General features: G+C 36.9%; 1 protein-coding gene across 2 annotated transcripts in view; it reads left to right on the top strand.

Moving 5' to 3' along the window:
- The window catches only part of GBE1 (1,4-alpha-glucan branching enzyme 1), a 156,152-nt gene that overhangs the window by 93,145 nt on the left and 35,402 nt on the right, over window positions 1–27,605 (top strand). For both annotated transcript variants that reach the window (XM_071563491.1, XM_071563481.1), the window contains exons 8-12: window positions 6,497–6,612; window positions 8,257–8,384; window positions 12,851–12,949; window positions 15,616–15,726; window positions 18,563–18,734. In XM_071563491.1, coding sequence (XP_071419592.1) covers window positions 6,497–6,612; window positions 8,257–8,384; window positions 12,851–12,949; window positions 15,616–15,726; window positions 18,563–18,734 — 626 coding nt within the window. The remainder of the gene's footprint in view (window positions 1–6,496; window positions 6,613–8,256; window positions 8,385–12,850; window positions 12,950–15,615; window positions 15,727–18,562; window positions 18,735–27,605) is intronic.

The raw sequence follows: 27,605 nt of genomic DNA, 5'->3' as shown, positions 1-27,605 counted from the left end.
CTATTTAGATAGTAAAACATTCTTGAGGGCCACAGGGAAGCTTTACAAGTTGTTTGCAATATCAGGATCATACTGAGGCCCCATCCTAATTACTGACTTAGAGTCTCAGACTTTTGTAATAGGAACTGCAACCCCTTCTGGCCTCGAGGTAGACTGTATACTTCAGTCCAGTTTGGAACACTTGCTGTGTTCTCTTGCAGACTCTGCTCCTCTGAGACTGAGCAGGAGGGTGGTTTTCTAGGACAGAAATGGGTTAATGTTTGGCAAGTCAGATAATCTAGTGCTGCTTCACAATGATGTTGTCTCTACCTCCTGAGGTTAACATTTGGTAGTTTTTCAAATGTCTGTATTTTTAATACTCAGCTTTCTTTGTGTGGTTGTTGTTTTTTGTTTTTTTTTAATTATTATTATTATTAATTCTAAAGTGTAGTGTTTGACTTTATTCATTTACTTCCTTATAGTTCAGAATTCTTTCATATGTCCCTAATGTAGGTCTTTGTTCCCTTACTGATGTCAGAGTGCTGTTTGCTCATGCAGGACCCTGCAGGCATGAAGTTTTGAGTGGTGTGGGTTTGTTTGTTTGTTTGTTCTTGGGGGGATATTTGTTTTTGTTTGTTTGGGGTTTCTGGTTTTTTTTATATTATTATTATTATTTTTACTGCATAGTAATTGCAGTTTTTCAAAACCTTCAATCCACTTGCAATGACATATGTGCACTCTGTAGTAGAGAGTTTTTTGTTCCAAGATTGGGTCCCAAGTCTTGCAATGTCAAGCAAGATTTTCTGAGTGAGGACCCCTTGTTAGCTGTAAGAAGAGTTGACTGTGAAATTTGTAAAGTAAGGTATCTAATTGGTGATGAAGCTTTTCTAATGTTTTCAGTGGACCTCAAGGAAGGATAAAACTTGGAGTTCAAAATGTCTTTTAAAATATAAAACTGCTTTACAGACTAAAGATTAAAGGCTACAAATCTTCTGTTTGACACTGTCAACTTCTTTGCTACAACTCAGTATATAAATTATCAGCCTTTAGTTTATGAATTCTATACAGGTAGCAAAGAAAACATCTAATCAAATGAAACAGGGGTCATGATATGGATCAATTTCTCTTTAAAATAAAATCTCAAAGTGCAGAGAACAGAGGTAAAGTGACAAGCGATTGATTGTAAGCAGTAAGTAGGGAAGGAAAAAACAGTAGGGTAGTTAAGGTACCTGATAAATTTGAGATAAAAAGCTCAGGGAGCTAGATCTAAACTAATATTTATTTTAAAATAAATAATGGGCTTCAGGGTAAAACCAAAGTGTTTAGCATTGATATGACTGAAAGAGATCATCTTTCATGATCCAAAATCTCTGTTAATGAAGTCTTGAGCCAGTAGCAGCAGGAGGCCGGGAGAACTGGGAACTGTACCCGTTATCTTGTCCAAGACAGTGCAGTTATAATCCACACAGCATGGGTAACATCTACACAAGCTTTGTGTGAGTAAAGATCTACTGCTGTTTAAAGTGTTACTTTCAAGCTTCATCCATGTGCAAAATTGTGAAGGACAAGTAGCAGAGACCTTAGAATTTATCCAGCTAACCTGGAAATCCTCTCATGGCCTCCAAATTACCTTCACAGCGCAACAGCTGGAACTGCTTCACTAAAGGGATCATGACCACAATGAGCATCTTGGTTGCTTATGGTGGTGATGTTAAAAAACCAATTTCATTGTGTTACTTTACTTTAATAATATCCAAAGTACTGTAGCACTCTGAAGAATAATTCAACATTACTGCAAAAATGTTGCAGGCATTATGAAAGTTTTTAACTGCCAAACTCTGCTGCAACTGGAAGTTGGAGTGTAGAGAGGACTGTCCTCAAGATTTTTTCTTGTTTATTTTGTGTTTATTTAAAAATAATGTTAAAAATTCAGTGCATGTTAAACTGACAGCTTTAGTCTCCTGTAACTTCTCACCTGTTATATCTGTGCCACTACTATTAATTGCAATTGTTTTCAGAATAAGCTTTTTCCTTAAGTTATTCTGTGTCCTAATACAAACTTTGAAATGAGTTAGCTTAATGTCTCTGAAATAGAACAATCTGGGATGTTTGGGGTTTTTTATTTTTTTATTATTATTTTCTAGCTGTACAGGATGCAGTCATACAATGCACTTCCAGGATTCTTACATCCAGAAAAACTAGCATTCTGCATCAGTACCTTTGGTTGTTAGTGTGGGGAAAAAATCAGTTCATTGCTTCTGCCTGTCCTTGGGGCTGATACAGGGGAAGTGACATGTTGCTGCTGACCCCTTGTGCTCACAGGTTGTCATATGCCCGAAGAGGACAGCTCTTTTGTTTGTTGTCTGCATGGCCCATTTTGTAGGCATAATGCCGTTTGGATTACCAAGCAAAAGTTCTTTTGGTCTGTTAACAACGTTACCGTGTTCTGTTGCCTGACAGAGACGCGTATGTTTCCATAGGATGCTGTTCAGAATAATTAGGAGTGCAGGTCTGGAGAGCAGTCAGGCAGTGTGAGTTCAAATATGAGGCACCTCTTCCCCTGCTTCAGCTTCTCAATCCCTTATGGCTACAGATGACCTGGGATCTTGGCAATGATATTATGTAGATGGCAGAGAGGTATTACTTTTGGTAAATAAGGAATTTGAAATACAAAAGGTTTTATTGTTTCTACTGTTGTTTTCCAAATAGGGTAAGACTGGTTACCTGTTTGTATAACTGATTAGTCAAAGTACATCTAAATACCAGGCAAACTGATTGGTACTGGGTAAGCAGTGGTTAAAAAAAAAAAAAGAGAAAAGTAAGAAAATAACATCTCTGTATCAGATCTAAATGTTTAGTCCATAAAATAATTTGTACCAGATTCACTGAAAGTTAGCATTATCAGACTACTCCAATTTCTTTATGCTTAGCAATCCATTGGTGTAATTTAAGCCAGTCAGCTATTGAAATGTTTGGGGATAGTTCAGTGCTACTATGTGTTAAGTTAATTAAGTACTAAGAACTGAAACAGGTATATCATCATAACAGTCTTGATTCTTATAAGGTCAGCAGTTCTATAACATGTAATAAAAAATGCAATTCCTGAAGGTCAGCGTTAATATTGTTCAAGAATTACATCAAGCTGTGTTAGGTACAGGCAATATTTTTTTGTTGTTGATCATAGTGACAAAGTTAACTTTGCATCTAAGTATTTCGTGTTTGGCATGGGTTGGAATTTAGAATGCTTATGGTGAATCATTATTTTGCTATTTTTATTAGTATAGAGGAAAAAGGTAAATAATGAGGGTGTCAGGTTTTATGATTTTACAGGTTTTATGCTGACCTGGTATAGGAAAGTTGCTAAATTTCTCATCACCTCATGAAACCAGGTCATCTAGGTAGATATGCTCATTTCAGTTTTTCAAACAAGGCATCTGTTTTTAATAAGTGAGTTATGGGATCCAATGGTGAAGAAAAAAAACCCCAGCAATACTTTTCTGCAAAGACCTTCTTTGTTTTGAATGATGTCTGAATGAATTCTGAATTACTTAAATTTCTTACACTGTAAATTATTCTGTTCCTTAATGATGATGCAGCATATATTTTCCTCTCTTTGATCATGCATGCAATGAAAGAACTTTCTCAATTTTATGGTATGCAAAAATGTGAGACTTTTAGGATATAATTTAAGATATGGCTTTTGCCCAAAAGAAATTACTTTCTTAATGAATGCTATCCTGTTTCCATATCTGTCTGTAGAATTACAAGAATGTACTGGTTTAGAAATGTTCCTGAATTATTGGTTCAGTGGTGGATATATTTCAATTATGCCTCTTCAATTTTGGCCTCTACTGGCATTCTGCCAAGTTATTTGTTACATCTGTCAAATTCTATGTCTGATGCTGTTTCTCCCATAAACAAATTGACTTGGATGAAAAAACGAACCTCTGTATGGTTTGTGTGATTTGCATGTTTCAAAAAAACCCCTGTTATTCTGGCTCATGATTTCAAGCTGTGTAGTTCTTTCTAAAAGTCAATATGGTTGCTAGTATTTGATATCTTTCCTTAAAAAATTATCCTCAATGTGAATTTTTCCAACTTTAGACTAGTTAATGTTTGTTTATTTATTTGTTTATTTTACTGTCTTCTTTCCTATGTGCAATCAGATGGTTGGAAAACATCTGCTGCTGCTACTCAGGTTTTTGATCTCCTCTAACTAATATTTTGGTTCCACAAATTCATCTTGCTTGTTTTTATCTGTAGTCACTTTTTCATCTAAAAGTCATTATAAATTATTTTCATACTGATTCTCTATCTTTTCCCAAAGATGACTCTCCAGTGCCAGCAATGGTGGAAAGTGTTACATTTGTTATCTGTTTTGAGACTTCTGTGTTATGTTTTAGAGATGTAAAAATCCTCTTCACCATCTTAAGGACTTTAAGGTTATGAAGTCAAGCAGTCTAATGAGAAGAAATAATTTTTAAATCTGGCTGGTGCTTGTCATAATGAATGTTCTCTTTGTGCATGCATTATCTTCATTCTGTGTGAGATACTATTTCTATTGTAGCACAGCTACTGCTTCGACTTTTCTCACAGTATTTAGCTTGCAGGAAATAGCTTTCTGCAAATTTCATGCTGGGTCAGAAAAAGATACAGCAAATGCTTGCACAAAGCTGTGTTTTTGTGACCAGTTTGCCAGTTTGTAGGATTTTTGATATCTTTCTATTACTTCTAACATCACAGCATTCTCTCTCTTGTTCGTTCATTGCAAATCATCTCACCTGAAAAATAACAAATATATAGAGGGTTCTTCAGACAAGCTCCTGAGATCTTTCTGTTGTAGTGTTAACTTGTGAATTGGATGAATTGGGGCAGGGGAATATGGGGATGGAATGAAAAAATTCTTGTCATGTAGTTCATGCCAAGGAAAGGTATTGAACTGAGGCAATTCACAGTGAACTGGTTCATATTGCCTAAATTTGGAGGGTTTGATTGGGTAATATTTCTGTCCTTAAAGGCATGAGTGTGTATCTGTGTGCAGTGCATGCAAGGAAAAGGATAAATATTCTGATTCTATGGAAATAAATAAGATTTGGCTATTTGGTGAGGTCAGGATTTGATTAGATTTAAAGTGTGTCCACACCCTCCCCATCTTTTCATGTAATATCACTAACTCAAGACTTAAAGTATCCTGCATATTGAGGAAAGAAAGTGGGCACATTTGCTTTGTCCAAATGAAGTATATTCCTTGTATCATAACTTCCTCATGAATTTACTGTTTCTGATGTCTGTTAAATGATCTGTAGAAAAGTCCCCTTCACTGCCTTCTGTCCATTGTGTGCATAGATAAATTGGAGCAGTGATGCTGACTGCTGTGCTTTGTGCTGTGTTACTCCTTCCACCTCACCCACCAGAGAGTGGTTGGTGGGACCCTGTGTGCTGCTGCATAGCTTGCACTCTTCTCTGAACAGAAACTTAGTGGGAAGTGGGCTCATAGTTGTGCTGTCTTGGAAAATTGATTAAAGAGAAATCATAGCACTGGCAAGTTTTGAAGATGTTGGCAAAAAAAGTTTAACTACCCTATGGGTTGACTGGTTGAGATGGGTGAGCTCTTTGGAGCTGTGGCAGGAGATGCACCTGAGGCAGCCCATGCTGACGGTGGCAGAGAGTTGTGCCATGGAGTGTAGAGAGTAGAAACAAGATATGGGGGTCTTTTGAAGCTACAGAGACCAGTGTCCTGGGAGAAAAAGTGAAGAATAATAGGAAAACTGTTCCTGAAACTATTTTATTCCCTAATATCAATTTCTCTTCACAAGTGCATCCCTGTGCTTGCTCAATTTGGAACCTCTTTTTATGTTTTTGATTTCATGTTCATGCTTGCTTTGAGTGTGTGTGTGTGTGTGTGTGTTATATCCCATTCCTGTTCTGAGTTTTAAAAAAATATCATCTCAACTTCCATAAGTTGGTTTACTCTTCAAATGTGTAAATTTACAGAATAGGAGGTGATTTGGTAATCTGGTGATGTGATTTGTAACTAATAAGGGAGGGAGATGGGGAAAGGCAGCTTTTTGTCTTCCTTTATGCTTAAAAATTGCTCTCAATCCATAATGTCTTGGGCATAAAATCTTACCTGTTATAATATCTTTCCATTTCTATGGACCATCTTTTCCCACAGAGTAGAATCACCTTTAGAGAGGCAAAGGAAAATTACTCTGGCAAGTATGGGTAGTAAAATACAGTACATTCATCCAGATAGTAGCCGGTTAGATGTCTTATCTAGACAGTTGACAGCTCTTCCTGACCTCTTATCTGCAGTCTTAAAATTATGTAGAGTAAAAGACAAAGACTTTAAGATGACAAACTTTTTCGGGAAAGGTTAATGAAAAACAGTAGAAATAATCCAAATGGTAAAATGTACAGTACAAATACTGTATATGCAAGTTGGAAACATGATATAAGGAATTCTAGTTGCTCCCAAGGTTTTTAAAGCATGTAAATTATGTTCATGTTATTTCAGCTGGGAAGTTTTGAGATTCCTTCTGTCTAATTTGAGAATGTGGATTGAAGACTATCGCTTTGATGGATTCCGGTTTGATGGCGTTACATCTATGTTGTATCACCATCATGGGATTGGTAAGCAATTTAATCAACTCTAATCTCAGCAGTCCTGTTGCAGCTGTTGCTGTGGAAATAGTACTATAAAGTTCACTGTTTCTCAGAGGGGAAAAAGAATTTTAGAACAGGAGCTAGTTGGGCTCATTGACAGTACTTTGAACTAGGTGGGAGAGGGGGAAAGGGATAAAACCAGGCTTGTCAGTGATAAGCAGTGGGATGGCACACCAAAACTTAAGGAACTGAACACTGGTAGGATCCCTCAATCTGCTCCATGATGTGTTGGCTACAACGAACCACACTTGAAGTATTTCTATACCACATGCAGCATGAGGAACAAACAAAAGGAGCTTGAAGCTTTGGCCCAGTCCCAGGGATATGACATCACTGGCATAAGTGAAGCCTGGTGGGATGAGTCCTGTGGTTGGAATGCCCTGTCAGAGAGTTACAGGCTCTTTAGGAGGGATAGACAAGGCAGAAGAGGTGGAAAGGTGTTATGTGTAATGAAGGGACTGGGATGTATGGAGCTCACACCTGGCACTGGCACAGTTAAGAGCCTCTGGGTAAGGATTATGAGACAAATAATGTGGATCTCATAATGTAAACCACGTAGCCAGAACAATGATGCCAGTGAATTATCGTTCAGGGAACTAAGGGACACCTGCAAATCAACTGCCCTTGTCCTTATGGGAGATAAAAATTGGAGGGCTGGTCAATCACCAAGTGCATGAAGTTTAAGAAAGACAAGTGCTGGATTCTGCATCTTAGGCTGCATCTTGGACAACACATAATACTTGTATGGACTGGGGAATAAGATGATGGAAAGCAGCACTGCAGAAATGGACCTGTGGGTCCTGGTCAGTGGCAAGTGGAATATAAATCAGCATGTTGGCTGGCAGCCAGTGCAGCAGGAGAGCCAACCATGTCCTGGCGGGCATCAGGCAAAGCATCACCAATCGGTTGAGTGAGGGGATTTTCCCTCTCTGCTCTGCCCTGGGGTGGCCTCTCCTGGAATATTGTGTGCAGTTTTGGGCACTGCAATATAAAAAGACATTAAGCCATTAGAAAGTGTCCAAAGGAGGGACATGAAGATGGTGAAGGGCTTTGAGGAGAAGCCATATGAGGAGCAGCTGAGGCCACTTGGTCTGTTCAGCTGGAGAAGACTGAGGGGAGACCTCACTGCAGTTACAACTTCCTGGTGAGGGGAAGAGGAGGGACAGGCAGTGATCTCTGCTCTGTGGTGACCACTGATAGGACCTGAGGGAATGGCCTGAAGCCTACACCAGGGGAGGTATAGGTTGGGTATTAGGAAAAGGCTCTTTACCCAGAGGGTAGTTGGACACTGAACAGGCTCCCCAGGGAAGTGGTCACAGCACCAAGCCTGGCAGAGTTCAAAACATTTGGACAATGCTCTCAGGCACGTGGGGCTGCCCTGTGCAGAGACGGGAGTTACACTTAGGTGATCCTTGTGAGTCCTTCCCAACTCGGCATAATCTATGAATGGTCAAACAAAAACTCCAGATAGCCATATCTTGTTTTGCTACCGTAAGGACAGATTAGAACTCTTTATTAAATTTTGTGCAGATAAAAGGGAATATTGCAGAATATCTGTGTTTTCTAAAAAAACCCCCTGACTGTGGCCTTTAAATCTTCCTGTCCTATTAGGCACAGGTTTCAGTGGAGATTACAATGAGTATTTTGGCCTACATGTGGATGAAGATGCTTTGTGTTATCTGATGCTGGCCAATCACATGATTAATTCCTTGCATCCAGAATGCATAACCATAGCAGAGGTAAGTTCTGCATTTGCCATCCTCATTGACATTAATATTGATTGGTTTGCTTTGGAATGTGAATGTCTTGTTAATTATCAAGTCACACTTTGGGTACTCAAGAAATGACATAAGCTGAAAAATATTAATTAGTGGACAGACTTTGTCTGGTGGGGAAAAACAACTTGAATATGCGCTTTGGGAATTTTCTCTGCGGTAATAGGTTATTAATTAATGTTGTGGTTTTTCCTTTTTTCTTTTTTTAACTTCATCACCTTGAATTTGTAATGAGATTGTTTTTTATTAGTCTATTTCTTGTGCATGATAGCCATTTGTCACTAGTGCTTCAGGGTACTAAAGATTAACAGCCCTAATGTGATTTTGCATATTTTGATTTATATTGGCATAACTGACAATTCTGCTTCAAATTAAATGTAATAAACTTATAAATGTTGAATGTATGGGCTAATTTAAATTTACTATTAAGTTTCTCTAGGTTTCTGAGGAAGTAAATAGACTATATTACTTGAGTTGATTGAAATCAATTAACTTTTTTGCCAGAAAAATATCGTTAGCATATGGACCTTCTAATAGTGAAACACCAGAGCATTAAAATTCTGTAAATAGGTATATTTTCACTGATACTTTGTCTTTATCTAAAAGACATAATTCATGTAAACATTAAAGATATTTTTTCTGTTACTATGTTTAAATAATTCATTTTATTTAAAAGAAAAAGTTGAGTCTATCTGATCTCTTTAGGGGCTATATGGATTTCTAATAAAGCTTGTGGTATTGCTTGAGTTCCCTATTTATCTTCAGAAAACAAAATACTGCTGAACTTAATTTCTTACTTGTGGTCAAGTTTTCTATTATAGACAACCACTGCTAAAAGCTAAGTGGCAAGTTATCAAACCCAGCATCTGGTAAGCAATTACTAGTAAACTTGAAGTGGTTTCCTTAGCTTATCTGAAGTGATATCTGTTAATTTTCCAGTAGTATTAGATTATAAACATTCCTACCAATGAAATTGTGAGTTCGGTCATCTTGTATTACCTGACCTAAGAGTTTTGATAGTTCAGGTTTTCTTTAATAAGATGTGTCTTCACTTTCTCTTGCTTAAGTTGAAAGCTACTTCTTTTTCAATACATAATTTTCTGCCTCGGGGATTTGCTACACAAATCATAGAATTGATCAGTGTGCTGCATGGTTAAAGGAGAATTTCAGGAGGAGAAACTATTGACATAATTGAAAATTACAAAAGGCAATGAAGGATGTCTGCTTGCCTATGGAATGAGTGCCATGTGAGGAAAATGTTTTTCTTTAGCCATATCTAATTATAATATATTCCTTAATTAATATAATTGATGATTTTTACAGCTTTTTAATATTCTGTATATTCACTTTTAGTAATTGTGAAATTTTTAGGTGTTACTGACTATATGCTTATTTTTTTCATTTTAGTCTTCTAAATAAAGCTGTGATTAAAGCTTTTTATAATGAGAAGAAAAAATGTTGAGTAAAATTATATCATGCCTGAAATATTATGCACAAAGACAGACAAAAAAACCCTGTGGTTTCTATTGCTGAGATTCCTGTTTCTATAAGCAGCTCATTTCAAACTTGGGTCTGAGCAAATGTTTAGAAATTAGCTGTTTAATCATAACATCATAGAATGGCTTGGGTTGGAAGGGACCTAAAAGATCACCTCGTTCCAACCCCTGTGCAATGGGCAGGGACACCTTGCGCTAGAACAGGTTTCTCAAAGCCCCATCCAACCTGGCCTTGAACACTGCCAGGGATGGAGCGTCCACAGCTTGTCTGGGCAACCTGTGCCAGGGCCTCACCACTATCACAGTAAAGAATTCCTTCCTAATATCTAAAAATGTTTCCTCTCAATTTGAAGCCTTTGTCCTATCACTTCATGCTTTTGCAAAATGTCCTTCCCCCTCCTTGTAGGCTCCCTTCACGTACTGAAAGGCCACAGTCAGGTCACCATGAAGCCTTATTTTCCCAGGCTGAACAAGCCCAATTCTCTCAGCCTTTCCACATAGGAGAGGGCCTCCGGCCCTCTGGCATCTTCATGGCACTCTTTTGGAATTGCTCCAACAGGTCCATGTCCTCCCTATTCCAGGACCCCAGGGCTGGAGACACCACTGCAGGTGAGCTCACACTGGAGCAGAGGGGCAGAATCCTCTCCCTTGACCTGCTGTCCACCCTGCTTTGGATGCAGCCCAGTAAAAACTGACTTTCTGGGTAGTGAGTGCACATGGCTGGGTTATTTCCAGCCTCTCACCCACCAGCACCCCTAAGTCCTTCTCCCCAGGGCTGCTCTTGATCTGTCCATCCCCCTTACTGTCTTGGGACCAAGGGCTGTCCCAACCCAGGTGCAGCATCTTGCACTTGGCTCTTGTTAAACCTCATGAGATTTCCATGGGCCCACTTAAACTGATCCCATTACAGACCTTGCTGAACAAAGGTGATTCCCATCTAATGCCAGCATGCCTGGTCCTGTGTAGGCCATTCCATTGTCAAAAATCCCAAAATTTTGGTGGTGTCACCAGATGTAGAGCAATGTGTTAATAGACTCAGCCCATCTTTTTCTTCCAATGTTGCTGCCTTCAACTGAAATTATGGAGGAAACTATAACTGGTGCCCCAGCTTCCTTGCCAACTTTCCCAAGGCCTTTTAGTCCTTTTTGGATTGCCCTTGAACTACATGTTGCCGCTTCATTGCCCCCTACGTGGGAGATCAGTAATGGGTGGTAGTCAGAGGGCCACATTAGGACTGAACTAACTAATGCTGAATTTATTTATTTTTTTATTATAATATTCAGTGAAAATTTGTAGATGGATACAAATAATAAATTTGAAATTTTACTTCCCAAAAAATCTGGCTTTCAAAACTATGACTAAAGTGGATGTGAGCTGCTTAAATTCCAGACTTGGACCTTGTCTGGGTAGGCATCATGGCATCCCAGTAAAAGGCTTTTGTTTTATATCATCATGTCCTGTAAAACTTGGAGACCACTAGTCTGCTTTTATCCTTTCTAACTGATTTAGGAGAGCTATTGAACTTCCTTTTATCACATCAAAAAGTTTGGAAAGAATTTCCACTTCACTATTTGTTTTTTGCAGCGTGTGGAATGTGGATGCAGTTTTCTGTGTGATCTAATGACTGCTGACTAAAGGGGGGTAATCCCTTCCTTTGGTCTCCTGGCTTTGCTGCTCACAGAGCCCAGGATGCTGCTGGCCATCCCAGCTGCCAGTACAGGCTGGTGGCTCATGCTCAGCTTGCTGCTGGCCCAGAGCCCCAGGGCATTCCCAGCAGAGCTGCTCCCCAGCCCGGCTGACCCAGCCTGTGTGGATGCAGGAAGGTAGCCCATCCCAAGGACAGGATTTGACAATTGCCCTTGGTGATATTCCTGGACTTTGAGTTGATTGATTCCTCCAGCCAGTCAGGGTCTCTCTGGACAGCAGCCCTGCCTTCCACCCCAGGATGCCATCCATGAGCTTCATGGTGATATGGCTGATCTCCTCACTTATGTCAGTGTATGTGTTTAACTGCAAATGTTTGTTTCCCTAGTCCAGTGCAGCAATTGAATTAAAAACTGGATTGAATGCAGAAAACCAGAATGACCTTCCTAATTAGGCCCTGGTTCTAGCCCCTGTTTAATTCCATAAATTCTCTCATGTAGATGTGAGAGGTATGTGTTAATCTATAACTATTGTCAGTGAGAGGTCATTCCATCTCAAAAGTTAATAAAATGGAGTACTGATGGATACTTAGTAATTATTGAAGACTTGTATTTTCTGTCCAGATAAGCTAACTTTAGAAAAAGAATGGTGTGTGATAAAATTGCCTAAGAACATGGTGAAGTAAATATTTTGAGAACTTGGAATTACAAATTTAAGCACGGTCAGCTACCATCAATATGAAGCTGAAAAATTATGCAATGAATGTGTCACTTTCCAGAGCTAGCTGGATCAATAATTTTGGGTTTGTGCAGTTGGGAAAAGAGTAGAGATCATATTTTTCTTTCTTACTGTACTTAATATTTAGCCTTTTTTCCATGCCATTTTTTATGCAAAATATCAATAAATGAAATGAAGGTTTAATTTGTCTTTTGTTGGCTACTTTGTACTTTCTATTGATTATGAGAAGCTCAAGAGAGCTAATTATTTCAAACTGTGCATCTACTGAGGTCTCTTCCCCTTCAAATATCTACTCAGTTACAGTATCTTGAGGTACAGTATTTGATGAGAAGTCATAGTGCTGTTCCCTGTAACTTTTGCATTCAAACAGCAAATCTAGGTATAGTAATCACTGTTTGATTTTTTGTTGTTGTTTTTTTCTTCCTTAACCAGGTCAATCTGTGAAGCTGTTTAGAGAGTTTGTATACAAGTATTACTGTGTGATAGCAACTATGAACTAACAATTGAAATGCCATGGAAATCATGTTGTGGGGTTTTTTATATCTGTTTAAGGATGTTTCTGGAATGCCAGCGCTTTGTCGTCCTGTCGCAGAGGGAGGAGGGGGCTTTGACTATCGACTGGCCATGGCTATCCCAGATAAGTGGATACAGGTGAGAAAGAACTTCTTAAAGAATACGTTTTGCTCTTCAGCGTGGGATGTTTCTCTGTCAGTGCATACACATGGACACGTCTGGATCCTACTGACAAGTGTTGTTCTCCCTTCTGTTAATGTCCTGTTGGAATAAATTCTGACAGGCTTTAGCACAGATATTAGTGGCTGAAATGAGAGCCTGTCACATATCACGGCGGTTTAGGTGAGGAGGTTCAGGGCTGATGTTTGTTTTCTTTGTACAATACACATAAACTCTGTTTGAAATAACCTGCATCTTGCAACAGCTGTAGAATGTGAACAGGTTAACCATATGCATATAAATATACAAAAAGTGAAGAATCACTCCAAAAATGTTCAACAAACCCTCCTGGAATTGTGTGTATTAACTGGAATAGAACATAGAGTTGAAAGTTTTAACCAAAGTAAACCTAAGGGAGTTACACAAACACTTGCAGTTAGTATAGTGGCATTACAAAAGAATAATAAAAATCTGTAAATGCTCTTCACGAACAATAATACACTAATAGGCACTGACTACAAGGATTTATATCACCTTTTCCTTAATACAGAGAATCTCAAGGAAAGAAATAAAACACTAAATGATCTCAAAAAGCTTCTACTGATGTTTTAGAGAATGTTTTTAGTTAGGTACAAAATAACACTCAAATCCCTTGGGCTATCATGATGATCTGAAAACAATAAATGTTTTATGTGACCATTAATGCTTCAATAAATATAGTTAGCTAAAAATAAAAAACAAATTAACTTATCTTTGGCATCTTTCAATTTTGTAACTAGGAGGTGAAAGGCCATTTGAAAAAAAACGGTTTTCAAATCTCTTTTCAGAAGATAAACTTGGCAGGTTTTCCAGCAGGAACAGCATTATTAAACTTTGGAATGTGTAGTTTACATATTCAGATATTTAGATTCTGGAATGCAGTGAGGGCTCATATTTTTGTAGCAACAAGAAATACTTTGTGGTGTTTGGGAGGGGTTGTTTATATGTTTGTATTATTGTGGGTTTTTTTGTTTAGTTGGTTTTGGGAATGGAGTTTCTGTTGTGTTTTGGTTTGTTTTTTTCTTTACATCTTCAACTTCCTTACCCCACTTTAAGACAGCTAAAGATGAGCAATTAAACAGGGAGGCAAAATGCAGTTGGCCAAGTTCATCTTATGTAGGAAAAAAAACAGTGTGGAATTTTACAAGCACAAAAAATTGATAATCTGATTTAGCAATCTCTGATACTGCCTACTTATTTTAATTTGCAATGCTTGGATAGAAAACATGCTGCAATAAATTCTGTTCTTTAGCAGTAGTAAAATCTCACTTCTTCCAGCCTAATCATGTAGTTGACATGGGCCAGCATGTGTTGCTGTTGGGATTGCAGATCAGCTGTGGCAGTCTAACCTGTTTGCCAACAAAATTCCAGTTGTTTAGGAATGTGTTAGCTGTACAACACTGTTATGTGATGCAGGCAGGAAGCTTCTAGCTAAGGAAACTGCAAATAAGCAGCCACAATTGAAACACTGAGTTAGAGAAAGAGGTGATGTACTTAGTTTGTTACCACATTTCTTGAGGGGGAAAAGAAAGCTGAAAAAATTGGAAAAGTTTAGAAGTAGTTTGTCTGTCGATATCAAAATCTCCTAGACTGCTTGCTCTCATTTCTCTCCAGCTTTTAAGTATGTACCTGTTAATAGTAAAAGTTTTCCAGGTAACTTTTAAAAATTAGTTTTAAAAATGAAGGATCTCCAAGAAATTCCATGAACTAATTCTGAGGAATCTGTAAAAGAAAGATAATTTGATTGTCAGAGCAGTGTCTGTAGTTGTTCAGATTAAAGATAGATGTAGTACATAATATGATGCTGCACAGGCATGTGGATGTGCCCAGAGCCAGAACTGAGGGGCTCAGGAAAAAACAAACAAACAACAAACATAAAACAATAAGGAAAGTTAAAAAATACTGATCAGGAGTACGTGGCCAGTTAGAATTAGAAAGTTAAATTTTACAGCATGATATTATCCATCTTGGTGTTATTGCATTTTTATCACTTTTATTTTTATGTCTATATATTTATGTATATGTATTTAAGTTGTGGTGATCAATGGAGGTCTATAAAGTAGTATTGAGAAAAAGAAAGGACTAACCTTGGAACTGAACCATATTTAGAAGAGAGAGGAAATAATGTGATATGAGGCATAAAATTCCCATTAGTGGGATTTAATTTAAATTGCTGAAAATCAGGAGGTAGCACCACACAGCCCAGTGGTTAAACTGTATTTGGAGGCTCCCATATGCCAGGGTTGCATCTCCTGATATTCTGAACCAGGTAGGTGTATGCCCACATATTTGTTCCTGTGTTTTGGTGCAGTGCTTTGTTGCACATTACCTTCTATAGGATTGACTGATAAATGGCAAATCATGTCCATGCTTCCATGTGGAAGTACAGGAGAAACAAAGTGTTCTAGTTATTTAAGTGGCAGAATTGAAAAGAAAAAAATCTCTCTGGATGCTCAGAGAAATCTCATCACTTCAAAACTTGGGAACAGGAGAAGCTGAATTCATACAGTTCACAATCCATTGGAAATTTCTGTGCCAAGATAATGCTACATGCCTTTAATTAAAACAGCAATAATTTTTTGATGACCTTTCTTCTATTTCTGCAGATAATCAAGGAGCTGAAAGATGAAGACTGGAATATGGGCAATATTGTGCATACATTAACAAACAGACGGTATGAAGAAAAATATATTGCTTATGCAGAGAGTCATGACCAGGTATTTTATCTGTTTGTTTATTTATATGTAAGAAGTAAAAGATGATATTTAGGGGCTTGTTGGGGTTTGGTTTTTAAAAATGACGCAAAAGTTAAGGAGGATGACAAGAATTTCAGAGATGGGTAGATGTGGACTACTGCTCATTTTTTTTACTAATTTTTATTTTTGTTGGGTTTTCTTGTAGTTTTATTTTGTTTTGATCCTTCATTTTAATAAAGGAATCCTGCCTGGAGTGGGTAGGTAATATTAGTTTTCAGGTTTATTTTGAAGAAATAGGTCATAGCTTCTTGTTTTGCCTGTCCTAGAACTTAAGAAGGTGTATAATCCATGCTTTTGAGTATCTTGTTTCCATTTAGTAAGCTGGAGCACTGTTTATGATAAGCATAAATATTACAATGTAGAAAATTTGTTCATTGAATCAGTATTTGTGACTGTTGTATTCTCTTCATGAATATCTTTCCTCCCTGGAAGGATTACAAACATCCTCTTTTGAGACCTAAATGAAATATTCTATAACATTTTGGTTCAAAACACAGAAATAGTAATAGTTCCATGTATGGAAAAGCGAAAAAAAAAAAAAAAAGATGAATTTGGATAACACTCATCTCCCACAATCTGTTTAATGGCTGTTTCTGAAGAGTTCGCAAACATCCGTCGAGCATTGTAAAATTAACAACTTAAACTTTTTATTAGAAAATGGATATTTTAACTTTTTTAAGTAACTAGCTTTAACTTTTTCCTTTGCACAGAGGTTAATGTTCTATTTACTGTACCTTCTATAACAGTCAACAGAAGTGTCTGAAACAAGGTCTATATTTTGTTTTAAAAAGAGAATTTGGAGTTTATCATTCGTTATATCCATTTTGTGTATCTATTTACATTCTTATCGCAGAGATTGTTACAGTGTTCACTTAAGGCATGAGAGAAGAGTCACGACCTTGGTAAAGAACTTCAGAAATTACTGGGAAATCTACATTATTGTATGATAACTTACTTTCATCAAAGCTGGTTCTTCATCCTAAAGCACAATGTATAACATTACTGTTGCTGTTCTTTTATTTTATGCTGATTTTTATTATGGTGTTTTTCATATCACTATGTATTTTTAGTGTAGGATCTCACACTTGGGATAAAGATCTCTCTATTTTTAAATAAATTAAAGAATTACTACAGGTATACATCGGGTTGGTACATGAAAAGTAGGATAGGAAGACAAAAGAGGAGTGTGGATGAAATTCAATCTGAAGATGCTGGAAGTGATGCACGTGAGGTTCTGTTTTCTTATATTTTATAACAGGCTATGAACTGATTATTACCAGTCAGAATACAAGGGCCTGTGGTTGTAAGTGTGTGAAAACAGCAGCTTGAAGCTAATTGCTATCAAAAAAAGTAAATGCAGTCCTGGAATAATTATGAATGGAATAGAGAACAAAGGACAGCACTATAGTCTTCCATGGTTTGTGTGCATGTTGAATGTTGGAGGCAGGTTTGGTTCTGTGTGTCCAAGGATGTAAAAATATCTGGAAAAAGTGCTGTGAGAGAGATGGTAAGAAGAAAAGGAGGTGTGGATTGGTCTTCATCAGAAGAAAACTACAGTAAGATTCTTCAGGTAGCAAAGAGATCTTTGAAGGAGGAAATATATCTGTGTATAAAATTATGGCTGTCATAAAAAACCAAGAATAGGGAACATTTACCTTCTCTTCTAATAGAAAGTTAGGAAATATTAAATGACACTAACAAATGCCACATTCTGAGTCCAGAGAATAGTTGTTCATTGCAGTCTTCAGTCTTGTCATTGTAGCATAGGAATTTATTTATATATTTTAACGACTGGTCTTTACTTAAAGGAATAATCTGTAGATGCTCATGTATTGTTAGTTGGAAAATTAAAGGATGACTGTATTTTTCAGCTAGACCTGCTTACAATTCATCTGTCTCCTTGGAGTTTAGTGAGTTTTCATGCAAGAGTATAAAATGAGAATTGGGCTAATTGAACAAAAATTAGCTATTTACATATAAATGCTCCAAAACGTTTTCAACTACCTGCATGCTAATATATTAGAATAGTATTTGTGTGGCCTTTCTCAAGCAGCAGTAAGCACTAGCAAGTTAGTAATTCACTCACTGTTTTTAGACAGAATTACTAGTTTGTTTTTTCTCTTGTGTGAAATCACAGAAAGCCAATCACATTCTTGATTGCATATAAATGAACGCTTCATACTCACTCTGCATCTCTAAATCAGAAGTTTTGCTAATACCCCTCTATTTTTACATTCCAGAGACTTTACTTGAGATGTTTGCTTTCTTATTTTGTGTGTTTTCTATAAAAGTTCTCAAATGGTAGTTTTTCTCTGCCTTATTGATTTGATACTGACATGTGACATTTGGTGTCTGTAGACAAAAAAGTTTGATCCCATCAGATGTGATGTAAGACCTCTCAGCAGGGGTTAGACAGCTCTTAATTTGTTACTGTGTAGTACTGATAATATTACTATTCCATCGGTCTGGGGAGCCCCAGCAACCAAGTGGAGGGTTAAAACAGGCAGTCTGCTCTGACCTCCACTCAAGGCTCAGCTCATGGACATGCCTGCCTCAATTTAGATGCTTCCTCTTTTTGGCTTCAGACTAGATCTATATCACCCTCACAGGATTGCACATCACATAATGCACAGGTTCACTAGTTAGAAGATGGGGTTGCTGTTCCTGGCTCCTCACCAATCTTGCCAGTCTTCCTCTTACAATAAAAAGCTTCTGCTTAAAATAAATAAATTAAAAAAAAAGGATCACCTATAGTACACCCAAGGCTTTTCTTCAGTGTTTTTTCAAACTCTTACAGGCACTTGTTGGTGATAAGACGTTGGCGTTTCGCCTGATGGATGCCGAGATGTACACAAACATGAGTGTGCTCATGCCTCTTACGCCAGTTATTGATCGTGGAATACAGCTTCATAAAATGATTCGTCTCATTACTCATGCACTTGGAGGGGAGAGCTATCTGAACTTCATGGGTAAGTAATCTTGGGAACAAGGCTCTTATTTTCTCATCTACAGAATGCTTGGCAGGGAAATAAAATGATCTGACATCATCTTACATCCACGGTATTTATCACGATGCTGAAGTTTGGAGCGTGAATGCTTTTATAGATTTAGTACAAAAGGTAATATGCATTGTTTTTCTGTCTGTAAGATATATTGTAAGGCAGGAAAATAAAATTGAGATGGTTCTTAACTGTTACAGAAATGACTTTTAAAAATGTGGTAGGATCTAGTTCAGGTTACTCATTTACAAAACAGACTGGAATTTTAATTGTTGTGATTTAATTGTTAGGTGGTGAGCCACGGCTCACACAGGTGAGATGTATTTTGTTTCTATTTTTTTACTATGCTAAACTTTTTAGGGTAACAGTGAACTTACTAAACATAGTTTTGTGTTTATTTCAGTTATTAATTGTCAGGAAGTAGTTTGGGATCAGTTGACTGCTATTTCATTGCTTCTTAGTGAAGAGCAGAGGCTTAATGAGGTAGGCAAGGACAAATCTCAGAGACTGGAGGAAAATTCTGCTATCAAAGACAAGAAATTTTAAGAGCTAGCAGTACTTTCTTTTTTTCCATAAGCTATAAAACACAACTGTTGCCTTTCTTCTTAAGCACAGTTTCTACAAGAAAGTTTGTTAATATAATCAGCCCGTTACAGTTCCATGTAGTCATCTTAAGAATTGAATGTTATTCTTAGTTGTATCCAAAATTCTGAAGCAATTTATTCTTGCTGTTCTTTATCATATTCATTCTTTCAATTTCTTTGCAAAATAGTTCTTACTTTATAGCACAAATCACAATTTCATCATGTGGTGTCACAAGTTCAGTTGTGACAGTCTTGTGGGGAAAAAAATAAGTGCTGAAAACCTGCTGTAAAATCACCATCTTGGTTTTCTGATCATAAACCACTTGAAAATTATAGAAATTTTAGCACAGTATTGTGTTCTGCTTTTGTTGTTAAATGATTTGTTTTATAAAATCAAAGGGACTGTTGGATAGATATATATTGCCCTTCTTCCATGATACTATATTTAACAACTTTTTTTTTTTTGTTAAAAAACTGGTCAACATAAGACAATGGTGACAGCTGATTTAAGCGTGTCTGTACTGGTGGTACATGTTTTCTTTCTTGGTATTAGGAGAAAACTCAACTCAAAAAATACCATGTTGGTTTTCTTGAAAAGAATTGGAACAACATCAGTACAGAACAAATTAATTCAGTATATGCAACACTAGGAAAACTATTGTTTCTAATAAAATACAAAGTTTTTTCTCAAGAGTAAAGAGGAGTTAATGAAATAGATATTTATGAAGTGTGCAATCAGGCTCCAAAATGTGCAAGGTGTGAGGTGTATGCTTCCATTCAAATGAGTGATACTACAGTAGTTAAGGAAGCAAGTGTTTAAAAAATACTCCGGCTTAACTGCAGATTAACTTGGTAAGATTAGAAAAATTATCAGTAATTCAGTGTGGCATGTTAAATCCAGTGTGTCAATGCAGGTTGATTGAGCAATTAATAGTGGATATCTTTGAGGGCTGCAAATGTTTCAGTAACTGCATAAGAGTTTGCTATATGTAAAAGGTGAAAAGATTGTAATAAATGTGGGCAGAGGAAACACAAATCCAGAATGCTGGTAACCCTGTGTACTTTAAATGCATGTTTCATCATGCTATTTAGTTAAGAAACAAAAAATGAAAAATTAGTTCTTTAACTTCCAGTTTTGGGTGAATCCTCAGGGTAAGAAAAGGAAGCCTCTTGTAGGTTGGGGGAAGGAGTAGAAATCTTTCACAAGCCTGGAAGAGGCATTTCAGGTGCCTCTGTGCTTCCCTAGGTCCTCCCATAAGCATCTTATACTTTCTTCTTCTGAATATACAGACAGAAAAGCAACTCACTGCTTTCTCAATGCTTTGCTCACCTTGAGGAAAAACAAACTGCATCTAAAACATGTTGTATCAGGAGTGGAAATTTATGTTCTCAAATGTATCCTGGAATTTTGTTATGAAAATCTGGAATAATATTTGAATATGTGTGTGTTGGAGTAACATTTGTTCTTCATATGTGCAAGCAGATTCCTGTTAAGAGTTGTGCCCTGTTGAACACAGAGCACTGATTGTGGCTTTCTCCCATCTCTCTCACTTTTCACACTGGGTGATTCTCTGTCCCTCTTACATGTATCTGTAGGAAACTGCAAAAATCCTGAAAGTTGTGATTCTTATTTCTCACGTTTGAGTGTTTAATTTTCACCAAAGGCTTTTATTCTTCTTTCCAGTTGCTTATATCTCAGTATTGGCAATCAGTGATGTATGCGAACATAAATGTGAATAGGAAAGTTTAGTCGTTTCAGTAAATTGGTTCACTTGTAACAAAAACCTCGGGGAGCATTCTTTCCTCCAGTCTGTGCTTTGGTTTTCTGTGCAGCTTTGCAAGTGATCTCTGGGGCTTCATGTGTACATCTGGTGTGGAAGACTTAACCTAGAAAAGGAAAAACTCCATAGGCTTGGCTGAAAATGCGAATAAGAATGATAAACGTCTTGCTTTATTGAATGAACACTCTGGAAGGCCAGTTTGTTTCTTAGTAAACAATAGTAATATTTAAAAAATAGCAATTGTTTTGAAACCTGTGCTGGATCTAAATCCTCTTCTTTCGGAGCAAGTAGAGAGCAAGAATCCTGATGTAGCTGCAGTTTGTTCAACCCAACTCCTGTTCTTGAACAGAGATTTTAATGCTGAGACTGGACAGTACTGGTCAGAAGATGTCACAGGACTTCAGGAAGGAACAAAAATTCCAAGTTTTTCTGTACAATACTTAGTAGGAGCACATGTGCTGCTTCTTTAGGGGTTTCTTTCTTCACATCTAATTTTCCATGAAGATGTTGGCACAGACAACACACATTTGACTGTCTGAACTTAAGTGACACTTAAAGCCTCAGTCAGTTAGTGTGTCTATATTAAATAGTGAAAGTAATCCTTTAATTATAAATAATGTGGAAAAACCCCCTCTATTCCTACTCAAGTGTTTTTGTTTATAGTTGTAGTGATATTTAAATACAACATGCATCTAATTAACTGAAAACCAGAAAAGTATGTGGAAAAATATTTGGGACATAGATCTCTGCCCTCTCTAGTATCAGGATTTGAAAAGAAATCCAAAATGAAAGTCCTGTGTCTAACTAAAATTCCTAATTGTCAATTTTAGCCCTCTGCAAAATAACAAAAGGGCTTGAGATGTGAGTCTTAATTCCTCAATCGCTGAACAAGGACTAATAGAAGTTGTTCCAGTATTTCTAGAGTATTACAGGAATCTTCTGATCTCAGCTTGAAAATAAAGCAACCACTGTTGTTACCCACTGGACAATGTTTAACTTCAGTGTAAAGAGTCTCACATATTTACTGAAAATAACAGTTGAACTTAACACTACAAAACTGTTCTGACTGTATATCCTGTTTTCGTTTGGCTTCATTTCCCATCTTGCCCCTGAAGAGAAGCTGTAGACAACTGTAACTGTTGCTTTCCTTTAAATTTTCTGGTGTTTTTTTTTTCCTTATTGCTTGTACGCTGCATGTAGGGAAACCCTGCAGCACATGTGAGAAAGCTGTGCCAGTTCTTCAGTGAACTTGTTTCCAAGTTCTCTCTTTATCTTGCAAGATACATCTGTTTGTCTAGACTTAGACAAGAAAAGGTAGGTTTTTTTTGGTTTTTTGAAGTTTTTGTTTTGCCTTGAATACAGAAAGGATCCAGCCCAAGGGGCCTTAAATACCATTTTGGATCGTTGGGATCCTTCCTAGCACAAATGCTTACTGTTCTATGCCACTGTAGGGTCTTGCTTTTCAGCTTACTAACAATCATTTTCTTGCTTCCTTTTTCATTTGAAATTGGCTTAAACTCATATCTGTTGATTTAAAGGGAGATTAGTTCCCGCATGAACCTCCAGCACTATTTTTCATAACTCTTCTATAGTAAAACAATGCTTAATTAGGACTCCAGAGACCCAGTCTCACTCCCTGCAAAACAACTTTTGAGACTATGTATATAAATCTCCATGTAGATCTAGAAAGTGATTTGCAGTAATTAGAACACTTTTTGCAACCATTAGCATTGATTGATGGTGTTACTGTTTAGGTTGACATTTACCTGTTTCACTAATATCAAATTAGTTAAGCTTCCTCTTTCCCATTTGTTAGTTCATTTACACAGTAGTTTTATCCAAGTTCTCTAGTTTCAGTTTTTTTGGGGTTTTTTTGTTTGTTTTGTTTTCTGGTTTTCTTTTTTTTAATATGCACCAAAACAGTTTTATCTCTAATGTTTTGGTCTGATGAGACCTTGTTCTTTCTTTAGCCTTAAAAATAAAATAAAATGCTATGCATCATGTATTCCTCTGAGTATTTTGGAGAGAGAGAGAGAAACATAGATATTCATTTATTTACTTTTAAATTAAGGGATTTCATAACAGAAGGATTTTGAAACACTATTGGCAAACAAGAAAAGGAATGGTAGAAAAATTGCATCAGTAGCATCAATATCAGGGTGGGAAAGGAATGTGCCATTTACTCTAAGAATATTGATTAAAAAGCTGAAATAAAAATTATATGACTTAAAATATAAATGAGAATGTTGCTTTAGACAACAACTGAACTGTGTTTATTGCTTCCTATGGTAGATAAAAAAGAAACTTTATCAAGAACAAGGATATTTAGCTTAAATCCAAGAGAGTTTGGTTCTTCTAGGCATTTTGTAAGCAAATCACTTGCATTTTTACACTTTTTTTTTCTGTACACTTTCTCATACTTTAACTACTCCTGAACACTGGTTACAGTGTGACTTTTTAGACTAGGACATAAAACATGGCCTACAAAGGCAAATGATCTTCAGACTTGTTCACTTCAGTCAACTCCTCTTGATAAAGAACCTCGAAATGCTCAGTTGGTACAAACTGCAGCTTTAGGAGAGGCAGTTTGAAGTCATCCTTCTTAATATGCTTACCTGGTGTAGCTGACAAATGTGCTGCCAGTTGTAGAGGGTGCTTTAATTTCATGGCAGTGTGACAGAAAACAATTATGTTCATTTTAAGGTAGGAAATAAGAAGGGTGTAATCTGAAATCTCACCTACAGTTTGTCAGAGACTTGGGGATAGACCAGCTACAATTTGGTTGTGTATTAGCCCATGTGCCCCTACTCATAACTTGGGTCAGACGGCGGTGCTAGAAAGGATTCAGAGATACATGTTAGGCTTCATTAATCACTTAGAGTCTCTTCTGCAGGCTCTGGAGGTGCAAACTGTTCATATTTGTTCATTTAGGGTTGATTGAAACAAACTTAATTTCTTGCTCAAAACACTGGGAGAAAAGCAATTAAAGAGAAAGACTCTCATAATTTAAAACTAACACGCATGGAACCTGTCTTAGCCCATCTTCTCTTCATGAATGGATGTGTCCACACACTGGGACATACTAGTGGTGTGGGAGTTGGTTGTACATCCTCCTTGAAAGAGTAGAGAATAAAGCTCCATACATGTCTGTGTGTTATTAAATACATCAATAAAATTGTTAGTAACAGCAATCTATATATGTGATGCTGTCAGTGTCCACACTATGGCTTCTCAAGTCAGGAACCTTGAAACAGAAACCTTCACAGTCAGCAACATCCCCAGAACGCTTAACAATCAACAGCTGTACCTACTGTGTTCATGGAGTGAAATCCAGGTAGGATTTTCCAGGATGGGAGGGAGAATATTCTAAATCAAGGTAGCTGTTACGAGTGCCACTCTGTTTTCCTTGCAGAGCAATCCTGATGTTTCCTTAGTTTGTTCCCACATCTGCTGAGTATCAGATATTGCCAGTATTATCAGTAGAGTAGATTTATAGTATATCAAGCATTCTGACATTGTGCTTCAACTACAAGGTGTTGGGTTTGTTTTTATGGATGGGACTCACATTTTTTTTTGTATTTTTATTATTATGCTTAGTACCATCGTTTAACCATAGTGATATTGTTATTGGAACTTCAGCTGATGTCTCATGCTTTGTTCCTAAGCCTCCATCTGTTGACCTGCATATTGTGTGATTTGTGCAGCTCACAGCTGAGCCTTGGAGCAGCTTTTCTGCCACAGTGTGTGAGTGCATGAAACCTGGTCTACTGATTTAATAACTGGTGCAATGGAGTTATTAGAGTTCTATTTCTGTTTCTGTGACACCCTTTGTTTTTGCTTAATTGTTGTTTTGAAGAAAAATCACAGAAATAGGCTTCTATATGTATTAAAGCTTTACACTATACCTTATAATTATTACACTTACAGCACAAGGTGTTTGCAGAATTTCTCTTTTCAGTTTTTTAAATTATAATGAATTTTAGAAATTATGACAAAGTCATATCATTATGAAAACCTTTTTTCACTTCTGGATTTCTAACTCTACAGCGTATGGCTGTTTTTCATAGTTACTTTTCCCCCCTCCATAGCTATAAAATTCAGAATTTCTTTTCAGTAAACTATATTTTAATTATTTACAGATGATATTAAGTAGTTTTACTTAGCTGTCTTTTATGGAAAAAAATCCCTATCTTATAAAATTATATTGTGTTTTCAACTTCTACACCTGGAATTCAAATAAATTTTAAATCAACAGGTTTACCTCACTTTCTGACTTTATTGCTTTTTTAATTCAGAATGTAAACACTGTAGTAAAAGCTCTGTCATAAAACTGTATCTTCAATTTCTTGGGAATGCATATATATGTACGTGTTTGTATATGAGTCTTCAGATGTTACCCAAAATTAAGATTTTTGTAGAGGACAGTATATTCTTGCCTGCTAGTATGGAATTTTAATAACTTGTGTAAATTTGATAGTATATTGAAGATTTATTTTTCTCTATATATATACATATGTAGAGAGAGGTTTCTTTGCTCAATGATTCTTTAAGTGTGTAAGCAATCAAGTGTAGCTATCTTGCACTTTGTGTGCTGTGGTTACATTGGATTCAAACAAAATGCTTTGAATATTTTCTGTTTATATAATCCTGTACTTCAAAATGTTCTATATTATAGTTATTTTTGAAATCCTCTAAAGCTTGGTTCACCTTATGAACAATTTGTAAATCATCAGGGCATCAGAAGAACCTCGACATTGTAAGGTATGTAAAAATGCCATTGTGAGGTGACTTTGCTCATAATGCCTTTACAGAGAGGAAAAATGATCTAGCTGGTTCCCTCTTCTGAGCAGGGGGCACTTTTGGGGATATGTTATTGTTTTCCTTAGTCACTATTTGGAATGACAGATTGAATAGACTTACCATGTCTGACCTACGGCCTTCTGCTTCTGGCACTCTGGGCCCTTGGTTGGAAGACACAATGCCAAACTGAAAGGAAATAAAAGAATATTTTCAGATTTTCAAGTGAATATGAGGTTGATCTGTAGATAAAACCCAAGTCCAGCATTCAGGCCTCCCTTAAAATTTTCCTCTTTGAGAGAGAGTAGAGTTGTTTGGAGGGTTTTCCTTCTGTTGTACCTTCTTCAATAAGCTCTTGTAATAAAATGTAGTTTTCACACAGGACTTGGCTTCTACCATGTCCATGAGCAGAGGAAAAATGTTTTATTTCTGAGTTTCAGTGTCACTAATGAAGTGCTTAGTGCAGGTCACTCATTTCCTGGGTGCCAGGTGTCTACAGAAGAGATATACCTGATAAAAACTAAATCTCTGCAAGGAATTTGTGCATAAGGTGGGAAAAAGAGTAGGCATACCATGTTCAAACAGTGGTAAATATGATGTTGATGTTTAAGCTTTTGCTTTTTCTCTCAGCCCATCACTGTACGTCATGCAGTTTTGATGCTGATAATTTATCAGTGCTCGTTTTAAGTTGCTTAAATTCTGAAACCCCCAATGACAGAAAGAAGCTACAGCAGCCTCTTACCACACCAAACTATATTTTACTTCTAATTTTTGCAGCCTTTCTGTACTCAGTTGTCTTGAACGGACTCACCAATTGCATGGCTGAGAGAAAAATGGAGCTATTTTGTCCAAAGCCATCTACCAAGGAGCAAAAAATTTCTTCCTAATTATACTTTGTAGGCTGGTTTTTAAAAAGGAAGAGGTGACACAATCCGTTTTCCTGTATGTCCAAATCAAATAATTTAGCAACATCAAACTATAGTGAGCTGGTGTAAGAATATGCAGAGGAATCTGTTAAACAGCAACCCGTCGTTTAGTGGCACGTTGTTCTTTCTCAGGCAGGTTTCCAGCAATGCAGAGCCAAATAGAATTAAACCCCATGTGTTGCTCAGTAAGGAATTGTTGTTTTGAGACATGACTGAGCAGGTGACATTTTGTATTTGTAAAGTCTGAATAATACATCCTTAGGCATATATTCCAATTTGGATTTTAATGTGTGTAGTTGTGGTAATTTGAAATGAGTTTATCTCAGTAGTGTCATTAATTCCCCAGTCAATGTAGTTTAAGCTGAGATAACACTTTGTGATGACATTAGAATAAAAAAAAGATATCTTTATGAGTTCAAGACCTTCTTATTTTCACAAGATTTCATTAGCTTAAAATTTTCTCATTGTTCTAATTTTTTGAGGCCATTTATCTGACACACACACACGTGCACAGGAATTCAGTAGAATAAGAATTTGAAAAACACTGTAGCTGAATTTGTATTGATCTTCAAAGGGCAAGGTATTTTCTATGCAAAGTTATTTTCATGAGAAGTGAAAAAGTCTGCACAGGAGAGCGTATTAGAGCATCTTTTATGAATGTTGACCTGTCTTTCTCAGATATCTTTTGAGATCTTCAGTTTGAAATTTCATAGAAACATAGAATTGTTAGAGTTGAAGGGACCTTAAAGATCA

Source organism: Pithys albifrons, chromosome 1 (assembly GCF_047495875.1).
Source record: "Pithys albifrons albifrons isolate INPA30051 chromosome 1, PitAlb_v1, whole genome shotgun sequence".
Classification (NCBI taxonomy): domain Eukaryota; kingdom Metazoa; phylum Chordata; class Aves; order Passeriformes; family Thamnophilidae; genus Pithys; species Pithys albifrons.
This window is presented reverse-complemented; position numbering and strand designations above follow the sequence as displayed.